Source organism: Megalopta genalis, chromosome 2 (genome assembly GCF_051020955.1).
Source record: "Megalopta genalis isolate 19385.01 chromosome 2, iyMegGena1_principal, whole genome shotgun sequence".
In the NCBI taxonomy this organism is placed as follows: Eukaryota; Metazoa; Arthropoda; class Insecta; order Hymenoptera; family Halictidae; genus Megalopta; species Megalopta genalis.
The window spans coordinates 25,589,799-25,603,008 of NC_135014.1; the positions used below are offsets into that span (position 1 = coordinate 25,589,799).

The 13,210-nt window shown below is 40.0% G+C and overlaps 1 protein-coding gene across 1 annotated transcript in view; it reads right to left on the reverse strand.

Annotated features, from left to right (window-relative positions):
* LOC117220621 (uncharacterized) overlaps positions 1–13,210 on the reverse strand; it is a 59,477-nt gene that overhangs the window by 42,495 nt on the left and 3,772 nt on the right. Inside the window, exons 2-3 of the mRNA XM_076519440.1 lie at positions 10,931–12,138; positions 4,436–5,676 (exon numbers count right to left, since the gene is read on the reverse strand). Of these exons, the coding sequence (XP_076375555.1) occupies positions 4,436–5,676; positions 10,931–12,138 (2,449 nt within the window). The remainder of the gene's footprint in view (positions 1–4,435; positions 5,677–10,930; positions 12,139–13,210) is intronic.

Below are 13,210 nucleotides of genomic sequence, written 5' to 3' on the forward strand. Positions count from 1 at the left end.
TTCTTCTTTGTGCCCTTTTATCCCGGCGACCAGCGATACCAATATGACGATATTACGCGTTTCGTTACGGAACATTATTCTGCGCGAACAGCGCGGCCAGCTTTCGAGAAGATCCGCGGATCCTTTTTTTGCAGCGGGGACCCATTGGCGCCGAATTGAATTCGTCGTTGACGAGAATTTTCTTCCTATTTTAACCCGTTGCACTCGAAGCCATTTTAACTGTAAATCTCGATTAATTTTTCTGATTTATGGTATTTCCATTTTATACAACAAAGTGCATTTTATGCATATGAAATTTATAGTCTTGCGACTCGATTTTTTCACGTGCAGACTTTTATAATATAAAAATTATCTTGGAACGCAATGTAACAATTTTAACGGTGCCTCCACCAAAGAGTTAAGGCGACAGAAAAATTGTCGCCTTCTTTAGCGATCGGAACGATAACAACGCGCGAGCTAATAGAAATTACGCTATTCCTTGATACAATAAAAATAGTATAAAATAACAGCAATTATGTTTCGATAAACCCGCTCGTTTGCTAAATTGACGTTAATTTATAAAGCAGAATTAATGCGCTGCAAGTTAATGCGCTTCGCCGGTTAATAATTAAATTCGCGGAGCACAAAAAACAGCTGTTTTCTATTAATTGAGACGTTAATTAAATGAGAAGTTTATCCTGATTTTTAACGAGTGTTATCGATAAGATTTGCCGTAAGCAACATATAGATCGAATAAATAGCTCGTAAACGTATCTTTACGATATGAATTACGATCGAAAATGAAACAAATTAGTGAGCCATCGTTTCGACGTAAATTCGCAAATCTAGTGTTAAAAGTGTCGGAATAAAATGACCGACGGAAATGTAAAACAACAGGAACAGAGAGGAGCGCTGTGTAAATGAACGATGCATGAGAGCAAGCGTAAATAAATGACACGAGTAGAAATACTATAAATAAATCGGAAACGCGCGGGACGAACGGCAACGTGAACCGAAAACGAGCGAATATATTTTATTGGTGCAGCTGCATCTCGTTAATACGAGATCGCGGCATGTTACGGGGTTAATGTGGAAAAATTGCATAGCAAAATGGACATACGATGCCTGTTTACGGTGGGAATAATTAACGATTTGTTTACGAGAACAAGGACCACGAATGGACGCGTGGTCCGAGCAACGTGTCGTTAGCTGTGTGCAGCTGCTTCTGCTCTTCTTGCACTGTCAATAGAGATCACGTTGAATCATTCCCTGGCCGACAAATACGACCGGTTATGCAATATACGGCGAGTGCGGAGCCTGATAACGAGTCCATTAAAACAGATACAAGCGATATATTTCACTTGCCCGAAAGCGAAAATTCATTTTCTTACGGCCCCGCTGGGAGAGGAATTACAAGAATTAAGAATTCTCATTAAAATGCAACTCGGCGAAAGATCTCTCTTTCCATTTACGGTTTCCATTACGCGGGTAAAGGCGGCCGGGCTTGTTGCATAGCGATTTTCATTATCGTTGTGTAATTATTTGAGAAGATGCGCGTTGCCGGAAAATCAATAATTGCTCAATCTGTAATGAAATTTTATCTGCGGACTTGTCGGGGCTTACGGGAAAATTCAGATTATTACGCGTTTACGGTGGAAACCGAGAATTTGAAAATACTATTATATAAATACTTTGTTGACCGAGGGATATTCGTTTCCATTTCCCTTTTGTTTCCCGCGTTTTAGAAAATTATTATGTCATTCTAGCGAACAGCTGTAATTATCCTGTCGTCGGTGGACCAGTTATACAAGTTTTTGCAACTTTTATATAACCGTTGGAAAATACTTTGTTGTAACATAGTTCGAAAATTCTTTGTTATAACATAGTTCTAAAATTCTTTGTTACAACACAGTTCGAAAATTCTTTGTTCGAAAATTCATAGCTCGAAAATTCTTTGTTACAACATAGTTCGAAAATTCTTTGTTATAACATAGTTCTAAAATTCTTTGTTACAACACAGTTCGAAAATTCTTTGTTCGAAAATTCATAGCTCGAAAATTCTTTGTTACAACATAGTTCGAAAATTCTTTGTTATATCATAGTTCGAAAATTCTTTGCTTCGACGCGGTTCAAAAATTCTTTGTTATAACATAGTTCGAAAATTCTTTGTTACAACACAGTTCGAAAATTCTTTGTTACAACATAGTTCGAAAATTCTTTGTTATAACATAGTTCGAAAATTCTTTGTTACAACACAGTTCGAAAATTCTTTGTTCGAAAATTCATAGCTCGAAAATTCTTTGTTACAACATAGTTCGAAAATTCTTTGTTATAACATAGCTCGAAAATTCTTTGTTACAACATAGTTCAAAAATTCTTTGTTCGAAAATTCATAGCTGGAAAATTCTTTGTTACAACATAGTTCGAAAATTCTTTGTTATAACATAGTTCGAAAATTCTTTGCTTCAACACGGTTCAAAAATTCTTTGTTACAACACAGTTCGAAAATTCTTTGTTATAACATAGTTCAAAAATTCTTTGTTCGAAAATTCATAGCTGGAAAATTCTTTGTTACAACACCGTTCAAAGAGTAGTTTAAAATGATTCTAATTAATTTTTCGACAAATTATCGAAAAATGGAATTCAATCGATTCAATGAAACGCACGTAACAATGAACGTGACAGATAATAAACGACGCTGATAATTTTATCGAGTATTACATTTTTGTCAAGATTCAATTAGAATTTGATCGAGATTCGATTAGAATTTTATCGGCATTCGGTTACGATCAACATTATCAGAACGGAAGAAGGAAAAACTTTCTTCCCAGGCATCACTGACTCATGCGATTAGCATATATGCAAACAGCACATTTGCTCGCTCATTGTCTACTGTTCGCTGCGAGGAAGAGTCGAGAAATTCCGTGAAAAATTGGAATTCCCCGCTTTACGAGAACCTGAATGATTTGCGAGACGTTTTCCGCGAAAGTCGAACGATACCTGTAAATATTAACCGAAGCATTTTCGTTTCGAAATTTGCGCTGCAACTATTTTTAAATTATTTTATCATTTTTCATGGTTTTATTCTACTTTCACTATTTTATCGCTATTTTTTAAACTATTTTATCATTTTCTATGAATCGATATTAATCTTCTTTACATTTTCAATAAGTCCCATGTATCGATGTTTGTTTTCTGAAGAAATGAAAACTGTCGAGATATCTGAAATAGTAATCCTAGGTACGCCGAATCAGAATGCCGTAATCTTTCGACTGTCGCTGTCTCACTTGCAAACTGCGAAGTCTGATATGCGACGCACAAATCGCTCTATCAACTGAAAGTGCTAGAAAATGTGCTAGAAAACAGCAAATGTGCTAATTTGCATATATGCTAATTTGCATATATGCTAATCGAATGAATTAGTGATGCCTGGAAAGAAAGTTTTTCCTTTCATTCAACCGCTTTGATTTATAGTGAAATCGTTGCATAGTTCGAAAAGAATTATTTATAGAACATTAAGAAAATTCAACATTGATCCGGCATAATTAATTGAGAATCATTTATTCGTAATGTACGCATCGATTAAATGATACGCAATCTTTGGTGTCCATTATGACCGAGCATTTCAAGATTATCATCAGACAGTTCGTCGTAATGAATGAACGATTAATAATAAAATGAAATCAGCGATTGCAAAATTCGATACAACAAAATATCCACGAAGGAAGTTACTTGAAAAATACAATTAATACTGCTTTACCAATTATGTGCATACGCTTATATTTACAATATTAATATCATCGTCATTGTAGGAAAAATCGAGAAATTGAAGAAAAGTGATTAAAAATTCTAAAACGTGTCATTTGACCTATTTGATAAAAATACTGTGAAACGAGATAAATAGAGGTCGAAATATGCCCAAATATACCATTCGCTATACAATAATCAAAGCTATTTTCTCTAAGGGAACAAAATCTTGAAAAAATAAGCTTTGCAATTCCACTGAAACGCGAATAATTCATAATTAGACTGCGAATTTTCACGAAAAATAAAAATTGCCTCGGTCAATTGCAAGAAATAGAAACTAAATAGCAAGTGCATCCACCCGTTTGATCACAATAAAACTAACGCATCGACATTCCCCAATTCTCCCAATCTCCCCGTTTCAAATCGTCGCAACCGAATGTCGCCAGAAACGCGAAAAAACCGCGGTCTATTCGCGATCTTCTCCCAACACTCCAAGGTCCCTGAACCCCGAGCGTATCTCGTTTTGTCCCATTGCACGGTCGCCAAGTGGCAAACGACAGGGGTGAACGTCCGCGAAGGCAGTCAAAGTATGAAAACCCAGAAGCCTCTTAGTAACACGATCTGGCCCGGCCCAGATACCTCCGGTCTCTCTTTCATTCCGCCGGGAACTCTCCACGCAAAGACAGTCCCGACGAACACCTTTACTCACTCAGTATGTCGAACTGCGGAAGCCACTTCTTCACGAGAACGTTGCCGGGCTTCTGCGGCAGATCATCGGCCTCCCACTTCCAGATCACTTTCCTCGGCAAAGAGGCGAGCACGTTGATCACGCTGGCCAATTTCTCGGGCGGCATGGTGGCCGCCTTGACCATGGACCCGAGATTGAAGTACAAGACGCCTTCCCCGGCCTCGTCGAGGAACTTCTTAACATCCGCGGGCAGAGGACTCGCCTTCCTCGGGATATGAAGCCCGCCGACCTCGACGACGTTCGGAGGATGCGGCTGGGCGCCGTGGATCGAGTAATGCGTGTTCACCAGCATCAAGGACACGTTCTTGCTCATCTGCAGCAGATCGGGCACACCTTGACCGTAGGCCTTCTCCGCGATCCTCTGATCGCGCCAATGATAAAGAGTGTTCGCCATGGCGTAGGACATCGCCACGGTGAACACGTTCCACATCCTCTGCAGGAAGTCCATCGGCCTCGGTGTCAGCGCGAACATGGTCGGCATGTAAGCGGCCTCGTTCGAGAAGCCAAGCTCGTCGTAGAACCAGGGCATCAGCTGATGGCTGCACATCTCGATGAAAGGCACGCCCAGCTGGTGGAACAGCGCGAAGAAGCAATGGGTGTTGAAGCTCTCCGTGATCGCCAGGTCGAACTTCTCCCCCGCAGCCACGAACTCCTTCACAAGAGGATGGTTCAAGCCGGCGTCGCAAGCCATCTCCGCCATCTTGCCCAGCATGTACAAATTCCCGATCATCTTGAAGTTCTTGTACTGCTCGATGTCCGTCAGATTCACCACGTTCACGAAAACACCCCGGTCCTTGGTCACCAGACTGATGTCCTTATAGTTCGCCAGAGGCTCCGCGGCCTTGGCCTTCTCGCTTCTAGGGAAATAGGAGATCACGGTCAACTCGTGACCCCGCCGCGCCAACTCTTCCACCAGGGGCTTGAACACGTCGAAGTGGCTCTTCCCCGGGTGCCCGAAGACTCCTAGGATCTTTAGTCTCTGATCTTGGTCCCTTGGGTCCTTCGCCGCGGCCGAACAACACGCCAGGAGCGCGAGAGTGCACGCGTGGAACCATCGAGCTCGCGATGCCAACATGGTCGCCGAACAACTGGCTCGGCTACGAGACTGCCGAAGATCTGTGCCGTGGCTTGAACCCGTAGCCACCAATCCACTCATTCGCGCGCAGACACCTAACAGGGCCCATCGGCCGGCGACGGCGTTCCTTTATGTAACGCCGCCGGTTTCGGGGAAGCCTGGACACGTGTCTTCGATGATAACGATGACGCCCGATAGAGTCACTTGCGATCCGAAGGTTTCGCAGATAGCGAGATGCTCCTTTTTTTTTTAGTTGGGCGATCAAGTATTTAGGTTAAGACAGATGAAAAGGTCGCCGATGTTTGGTGCTATCGCAACGAGGAATCGTTTGTCCGAACGTGCGTTTCGTCGCGACAATGACTCGCACACGCCTCGAATACGCCGTGACGCGAATAGGATGACTCGTCGAATCAAAACTCGTCCCGATTTCTCAATCGCGATTTCACTCGAGATCTCGTACGATTTTTCACTCGAGATCTCGCACGGTTTTCCACTCGAGATTTCGCGCGATTTCACGGACGTGCTCACGCGAAGTCGAGCCTAGTCTCTTGGATGCTCGCGATGAACAGATCGCGCGTGATCACTCTGCGGAGTTAATTAGATCGTTCGCGACGTTTGCAATAATGTGGCGGGTATGTTCTTGGGAATCGATCCGATGACAGGAAGAATTTCCTCGGATAGCTCGATTATGCGTCGAAAACCACGATAATGTGAAGAGAGAACGATGATGCATCCTGTTCTGCGGTTACGTGCATGATCGTCTTACAACTTCGCAACTTCTGGAACACGATACGCTGCACTGATGTCACTTCAACGACGATCGTTTGTGAAAGCGTGAATCGAAAGTGGGACGAGGGATCCTGGCGACGATGATACGTCACTGCTTTTCGGGAACTTCGTTTTGTACTTTAGTTTTGCGCGATTCGGAGGATAAAGAAAACGTAGAAAAAAGAAAACGATCGAATCTCGAACGGAGATCCGTGTAGAAAGTTTGTTTGCATATTCAATTTAGCGTTGAGTGTTAAAAAATGATATAAAACAGATGTTTTATATCAGTCTACAAAAATAACGATAAGACACATTTATTCTGATTTTTAACAAGTGTTATTGTAACATTTGCCGCGAGTAACGTTATAAATTGAATAAATAACTCAGAAATGCATCTTAACGATATGAATAATCGTAGATTAAAAAATTAATAACCCGTCATTTTGACGGGTTCCGTAAATCTAGTGTTAAAGCGTTTGTTGTCGCGTTCTTGTAATTCTCTTCGAATTAAATATTCTATTAATTTTCTTAAAAATCTCCGATCCTACAGCGATGCAATAGTATTTTGTAATCTTTTTAATGTTTATAGTGTTTCGTATTTGATCTATTCACTTCTAAAATCATCACATAAAATCAAAGAATTGTTCGTAAAAGTAACGATAAGACACATTTCTTCTGATTTTTAACAAGTGTTATTGTAACATTTGCCGCGAGTAACGTTATAAATTAAATAAATAACTCAGAAATGCATCTTAACGATATGAATAATCGTAGATTAAAAAATTAATAACTCGTCATTTTGACGGGTTCCGTAAATCTAGTGTTAAAGCGTTTGTTGCCGTTTTCTTGTAATTCTCTTCGAATTAAATATTCTATTAATTTTCTTAAAAATCTCCGATCCTACAGCGATGCAATAGTATTTTGTAATCTTTTTAATGTTTATAGTGTTTCGTATTTGATCTATTCACTTCTAAAATCATCACATAAAATCAAAGAATTGTTCGTAAAAGTAACGATAAGTCACATTTATTCTGATTTTTCACAAGCGTTATTGTAACATTTGCCGCGAGTAACGTTATGAATTGAATAAATAACTCAGAAATGCATCTTAACGATATGAATAATCGTAGATTAAACAATTAGTGACCCGTCATTTTGACGGGTTCCGTAAATCTAGTGTTAAAGCGTTTGTTGTCGCGTTCTTGTGATTCTCTTCGAATTAAATATTCTATTAATTTTCTTAAAAATCTCCGATCCTACAGCGATGCAATAGTATTTTGTAATCTTTTTAATGTTTCCAGTGTTTCGTATTTGATCTGTTCACTTCTAAAATCATAGAATTGTTCAAAAATGGTAATAATCGGTCGAATCAATATTCGTTTTTCGCACGTTTCAACAGGAATGCGAATAATGAGAACTCGCAGTCTGTGTTAACATTGACATCATCGTGACCATAATCGTTCACGAGGTGTCCGAAGCTTCTGGGAATAACAGATACCCGCGCGGCTGATTATCGGCCGCCTAACTTCCTCAAGAAAGATAATATCGATAGCATTGAGCGCGACGAAGGAGCCCGGGTACAGTGCTTAATACACGCCTGACATTACGCAATGCAGAGTAATCAATGACCAACAAACAAACCATTCGCTATTCCGGGCTCGGAGTTTAAGAAGTTCTGCTAGGATGACGCACTGCATCACGAACGAGTTTCCTCCGAACAAAACGTCACGCGAACGTATGCGAACCTTTCTGCCTAGCAGGCGTATTATTAGGCAAATTTCAGCGAACGCGTAATAGCATCGAATTTGCGGCTTGGAGTCAAGGTCGCGAACTGGTTGAGAAGAGGCGAGTCCGGCTGTTTCGATTTTAATGGACGAACTCGTGTCTCTCTTGCGAGAAAAAAAAGTTTCCGTGCATTAATTTTAATAAATTCGAGTCATGAGAAAAAGTTCTGCGGGCCGTGGTACAAAATATTCGATTGAATCGATCGAACATCTATCGTTGTAATTATTTATGTTTTATGTAAAAAATGTTGTTACAAAAATAAAAAATATATATAAATATATAAATATAAATATAAATATAAATATAAATATAAATATAAATATAAATATAAATATAAATATAAATATAAATATAAATATAAATATATATATAATATAATATAATATAAATATAAATATAAATATAAATATATATATAATATAATATAATATAAATATAAATATAAATATAAATATATATATAATATAATATAAATATAATAAATAAATATATATATAATATAATATAAATATAATAAATAAATAAAAATAAATAAATATATATACATATACTATATTTTCTATATATAATATAACAGTAAATATGTATAATATAGACAATAAAAAATGGAATATTCAAGTACAATAATAACATGACAATTCGTTTCTTTTTTTGTAAAGTTCAGAATAAGAGAATTTTCTATCGAGTTGATGACCGAGGTTCAACCATCCCCAAGAATAGTGACAATTTTAAGTCACAGTTGGAGTTTGAAAACGGATAAAATCGAGATGAAAAATCTATGAACGTTCTGACAGCTGAATAGAAACCGCGAGGAAGAGTTTCAAACCAATTCGACTTTCTGCTTTTCTTGCAAGATAAGTTCTTCCGATCGGGAAAGAAATTCTAAGATAAGCATAGTTGAAAACAAGATGAGACAGCAGAATATCCAGCTAAGCCAAATAATAAATACTTTAAGAAACAGCTTGAAGCTCCTAGTGCCGCATAAGTACTTTATCACAAGAATGTTGCAACTATCCCTTATCAGAGTCCGCGGGATAAGCAACTAAATATAATAATAACATAAATAATAATAAATATAATATAATAATAATGTAAATAATAATAAATATAATATAATATAATAATATAAATGATAATAAATATAATATAATATAATAATATAAATGTGATAATAAATATAATATAATATAGTAATATAAATAATAATAAATATAATAATAACGTAATAACTAAATATATTCAGATCACAGAACTGTGACTACATTATGATCGAAGATCCAATGTTCGCGATCGCTCAGAAATCGTTTTACTTCTCGGATCGACGATCAAGTAATATTTACTGGCACCGTTGCCATAAACGTGATCTATTTATAAAGGGACCATTTGCAAAAGCTAGCGGTCGAGGACAGCCAAATATATCGTAATCCATCCATTATTCGTACTCTAGTAGCTGCACAACCTCTGACATTTACCTCGTCAGAGCTTCAATCAAAAGAAATAAAAGCTGTCTAAACCTCAATTACTTTCATTTGGACCATCAGCTACTATTAATTTCATCACAGTCCTCGATATAAATACACGTTAAACACATATCCGACTAAAGATTTAGAAAACAGTTAATAAAATCATAATGCAACATGCTTGGCTACATTGCACTTAAAAATTGGGATCACCAAAACGAATAATCGCATCTCTTCCCAAATTGTCCAATTTTGTGCACAATGCGAGCGACAATTAGACAGAATTTGCAGTATACCGAACGAATTTTAGAAAATAGTCCATGAAATAATAATCTTCACAATATACAGTAATGTCTCCCTAATTGACACTGAGATTGTGCAGAAAAATGGACAATTTGGGAAGTGGAGATACGATTGTTCGAGCCTTGCGGCTCGTTTTTATAATTGTTGAAAATCGGTAACTATAAAAACGAGTCGTGAGGCTCGAACAATCGTATCTCCTCTTCCCAAATTGTCCATTTTTCTGCACAATCTGAGCGTCAATTAGGGAGACATTACTGCATTCAGCTGTACTGTATCTAAAAATTAGGATCACCGAGTATTAGGATGCGCCATAAATTCCACGCGAATGTTTACAAAAGGATTAATCGAGGAACGTTTTTAATAAACTACCACACCCGGCGACCTCTCAAACAATTATCAGCAAGATCTAATGTACATAGATTCCTCTAATCCCTTTCATTTTAACACTAATACTAATCAAGCCCTAAACGCGACTATCGTACTATTGTTCTATCGCGACTATTGTTCTACAACGACAAGGCTGCATTAATTCACACTCCCCGCGATTTTTATCAATTATACAGGATGTCCCAAAAATGTCTCGCAATCCGAAAGTAGGGGATTCCTGAGATCATTTGAAGCAACTTTTTTCTTAGCGAAAATGCGATTCGCGGCTTCGTTTACGAGTTATTAATGAAAAACAATGACCAATCAGAGGCGAGGTCATTTGACGCGAGACGGCCGATCAAATGGGCGGAACTGGGCTCCGTGCACTCGTTGGCTGGGCCGCCGTGCGCCAAATGATCTCGCCTCTTATTGGTCAGTGTTTTTCGTTAATAACTCGTAAACGAAGCCTCGGAGAACATTTTCGCAAAGGAAAAAGTTGCTTCAAATGACCTCAGAAACCTCCCATTTCCGGATTGCGAGACATTTTCGGGACACCCTGTACGCTCCAATGAAGAAGTTCGCAGAAAAATGCCCAACAAAAACATTTCCACAGCAGATCAAAGACCGGCCATTCCAACTAGTCTGGTAGTTCCAGTGTCAAGGAGGCCTCGCAAAAGACGATTCCAAGAAGAAAGTTACTCACTCAGTATGTCATACTGCGGCAGCCAATTCTTCACGAGAACATTGTCGAGCTTCTTCGGCAGACTATCGGCCTCCCACTTCCAGATCACTCTCCTGGGCAACGACCCAAGCACGTTCATCAAAACGTTCAGCGTCTGCTCGGACATGGTGTCCATCTTGATCATGGACCCGAGATTGAAGTACAAGACGCCTTCTTCAGCCTCGTCGAGGAACATCTTGATGTCCTTGGGCAGAGGGAAGACCTTCTTCGGGATATGAACGCCGCCGATTTCGACGACGTTCGGAGGGTACGGCTGAGCACCGTGAAGACTGAAGTGCGTGTTGACCATCATCAAGGACACGTTCCTGCTCATCTCCATGAAATCGGGAATACCGGGGCCGTAGGCCTTCTCCGCGATCCTCTGATCCCGCCAATGGTGCAAAGTGCTGGCGAAAGTGTTCACATAGATCTCCGAGAAGACGTTCACCGATCTCTGGAGGAAGTTCATCGGCTTGGGTACGCGGGAGAAGAGCGAGGGCTGGTAGGCCGCTGAACTGGAGAATCCCAGCTGAGGAAAGGTCCAAGGCATCAGATAATGTGTGGAGATCTCGACGAAGGGCGCGTCCAGCCGGTGAAACAGAGCGAAGAAGCAATGGGTGTTGAAGCTCTCCGTGATCACCAGGTCGAACTTCTCGCCGGCTGCGACGAAGTCCTTGACGAGAGGATGGTTCAGGCCGGCTTCGCAACTCTTGTGCGCCAATTCGTCGATCAGCCGCACAGTATTGAACATCCAGAAGTGCGGGCTCGCGGCGACGGTGTTCATGTCGAATAGGTTCCTGTACGCCCGCGCATCCTCGGTGACCAGGCTGATGTCCTTGTAGTTGGGCATAGGCTCCGCCGACTTCGCCTTCTCGCTTCGAGGGAAGTAGGAGATCACGGTCAACTCGTGACCCCGCCGGCCCAACTCTTCCAGCAGGGGCCTGAACACGGCGAAATGACTTCCGCCGGGGAACCCGAAGACTGCTAGGATCTTCAGCTTTTGTCCGGGGCTCTCCGCGGTGACCGAACAACGCACCAGCACGCATAGAAGGAGCCATCGCGACGAACTGAACATGATCACGGTTATGACAAGGTAGTCGAAGTGTTGACAGGTGGCGAACGTGCAAGTACTATAGTCTTGCCGGTACTGATAGGCTATACTAAGCCGCGAGCGCGGTACCAATTTCTTTTACATATTATCGCCACTTTGGAGAAGGGGATCCGCGCAAACGATAAACAACATCGACCGAGAGGATGACTTTCTGACTCGGCTGAAGAGATCGTGTAATCGCTCGATGTTGATTTCGCGATTGTTTCGGCACGGAGAAAGGTGGTCATCGATGTTCCGCCGCGTCGAGGCATCGAAACGATGCGACGAGATGTGCGGAAAATGAGATGCGGAGACTCTTGATCGAAGTTCGGATAGGCTTTCCAATTTTGCTTTGATTTAATAGTACTTCTCACGTTCGTTCTGTATAATATCTTCTTCTGGTTGAGAGCAGACTTATGAGATAACGATGTTTTCGAAGCGAGACGAACGTGCGGAATAATCGGCTGAATCGTAGAACAAATGCTTTAAGAGGCTGCTTTAAGCAGTTAATCTCGCATAAGCGAAATATCAAGTGGCTTGTCGGAAGAATGGAAATCGCATCTATTCTTATCGCTAGATTGCGGATCTTTGTGCGAAATCAACATTTTTCGGGACGATCGTGAAGAGCGCAAATGAAATGAAGACGATCGTTTTGTTTAGTCATTATGATAAACTGAAATTGGAGTGACCGTACTGTTAAATTCTTATCGCTTGATTGCAAATCTTTGTGCAAAATCAGAATGTTCCAAGACGATTGTCAAGAACAGAAATGAAATAAAAATAAATTGTTTCGTTTAATCATTGTGATAAACTGCAATTAGCGTGACTGTATTATTAAATTCTATCGCTGCGAATTTTTATGCAAAATCAAAATTTTCCGAGACGATTGCGAAGAGCGGAAATGAAATAAAAATATCTATTAATCATTATGATAAACTGAAATTAGTATTGTTAAATTCTTTCGCTAGACTGCGAATCTTTGTGCAAAATTAGAATGTTCCAAGACGATTGTCAAGAACAGAAATGAAATAAAAATAAATTGTTTCGTTTAATCATTATGATAAACTGCAATTAGCGTGACTGTATTATTAAATTCTATCGCTGCGAATTTGTATGCAAAATCACAAAATTTTCCGAGACGATTGCGAAGAGCGGAGATGAAATAAAA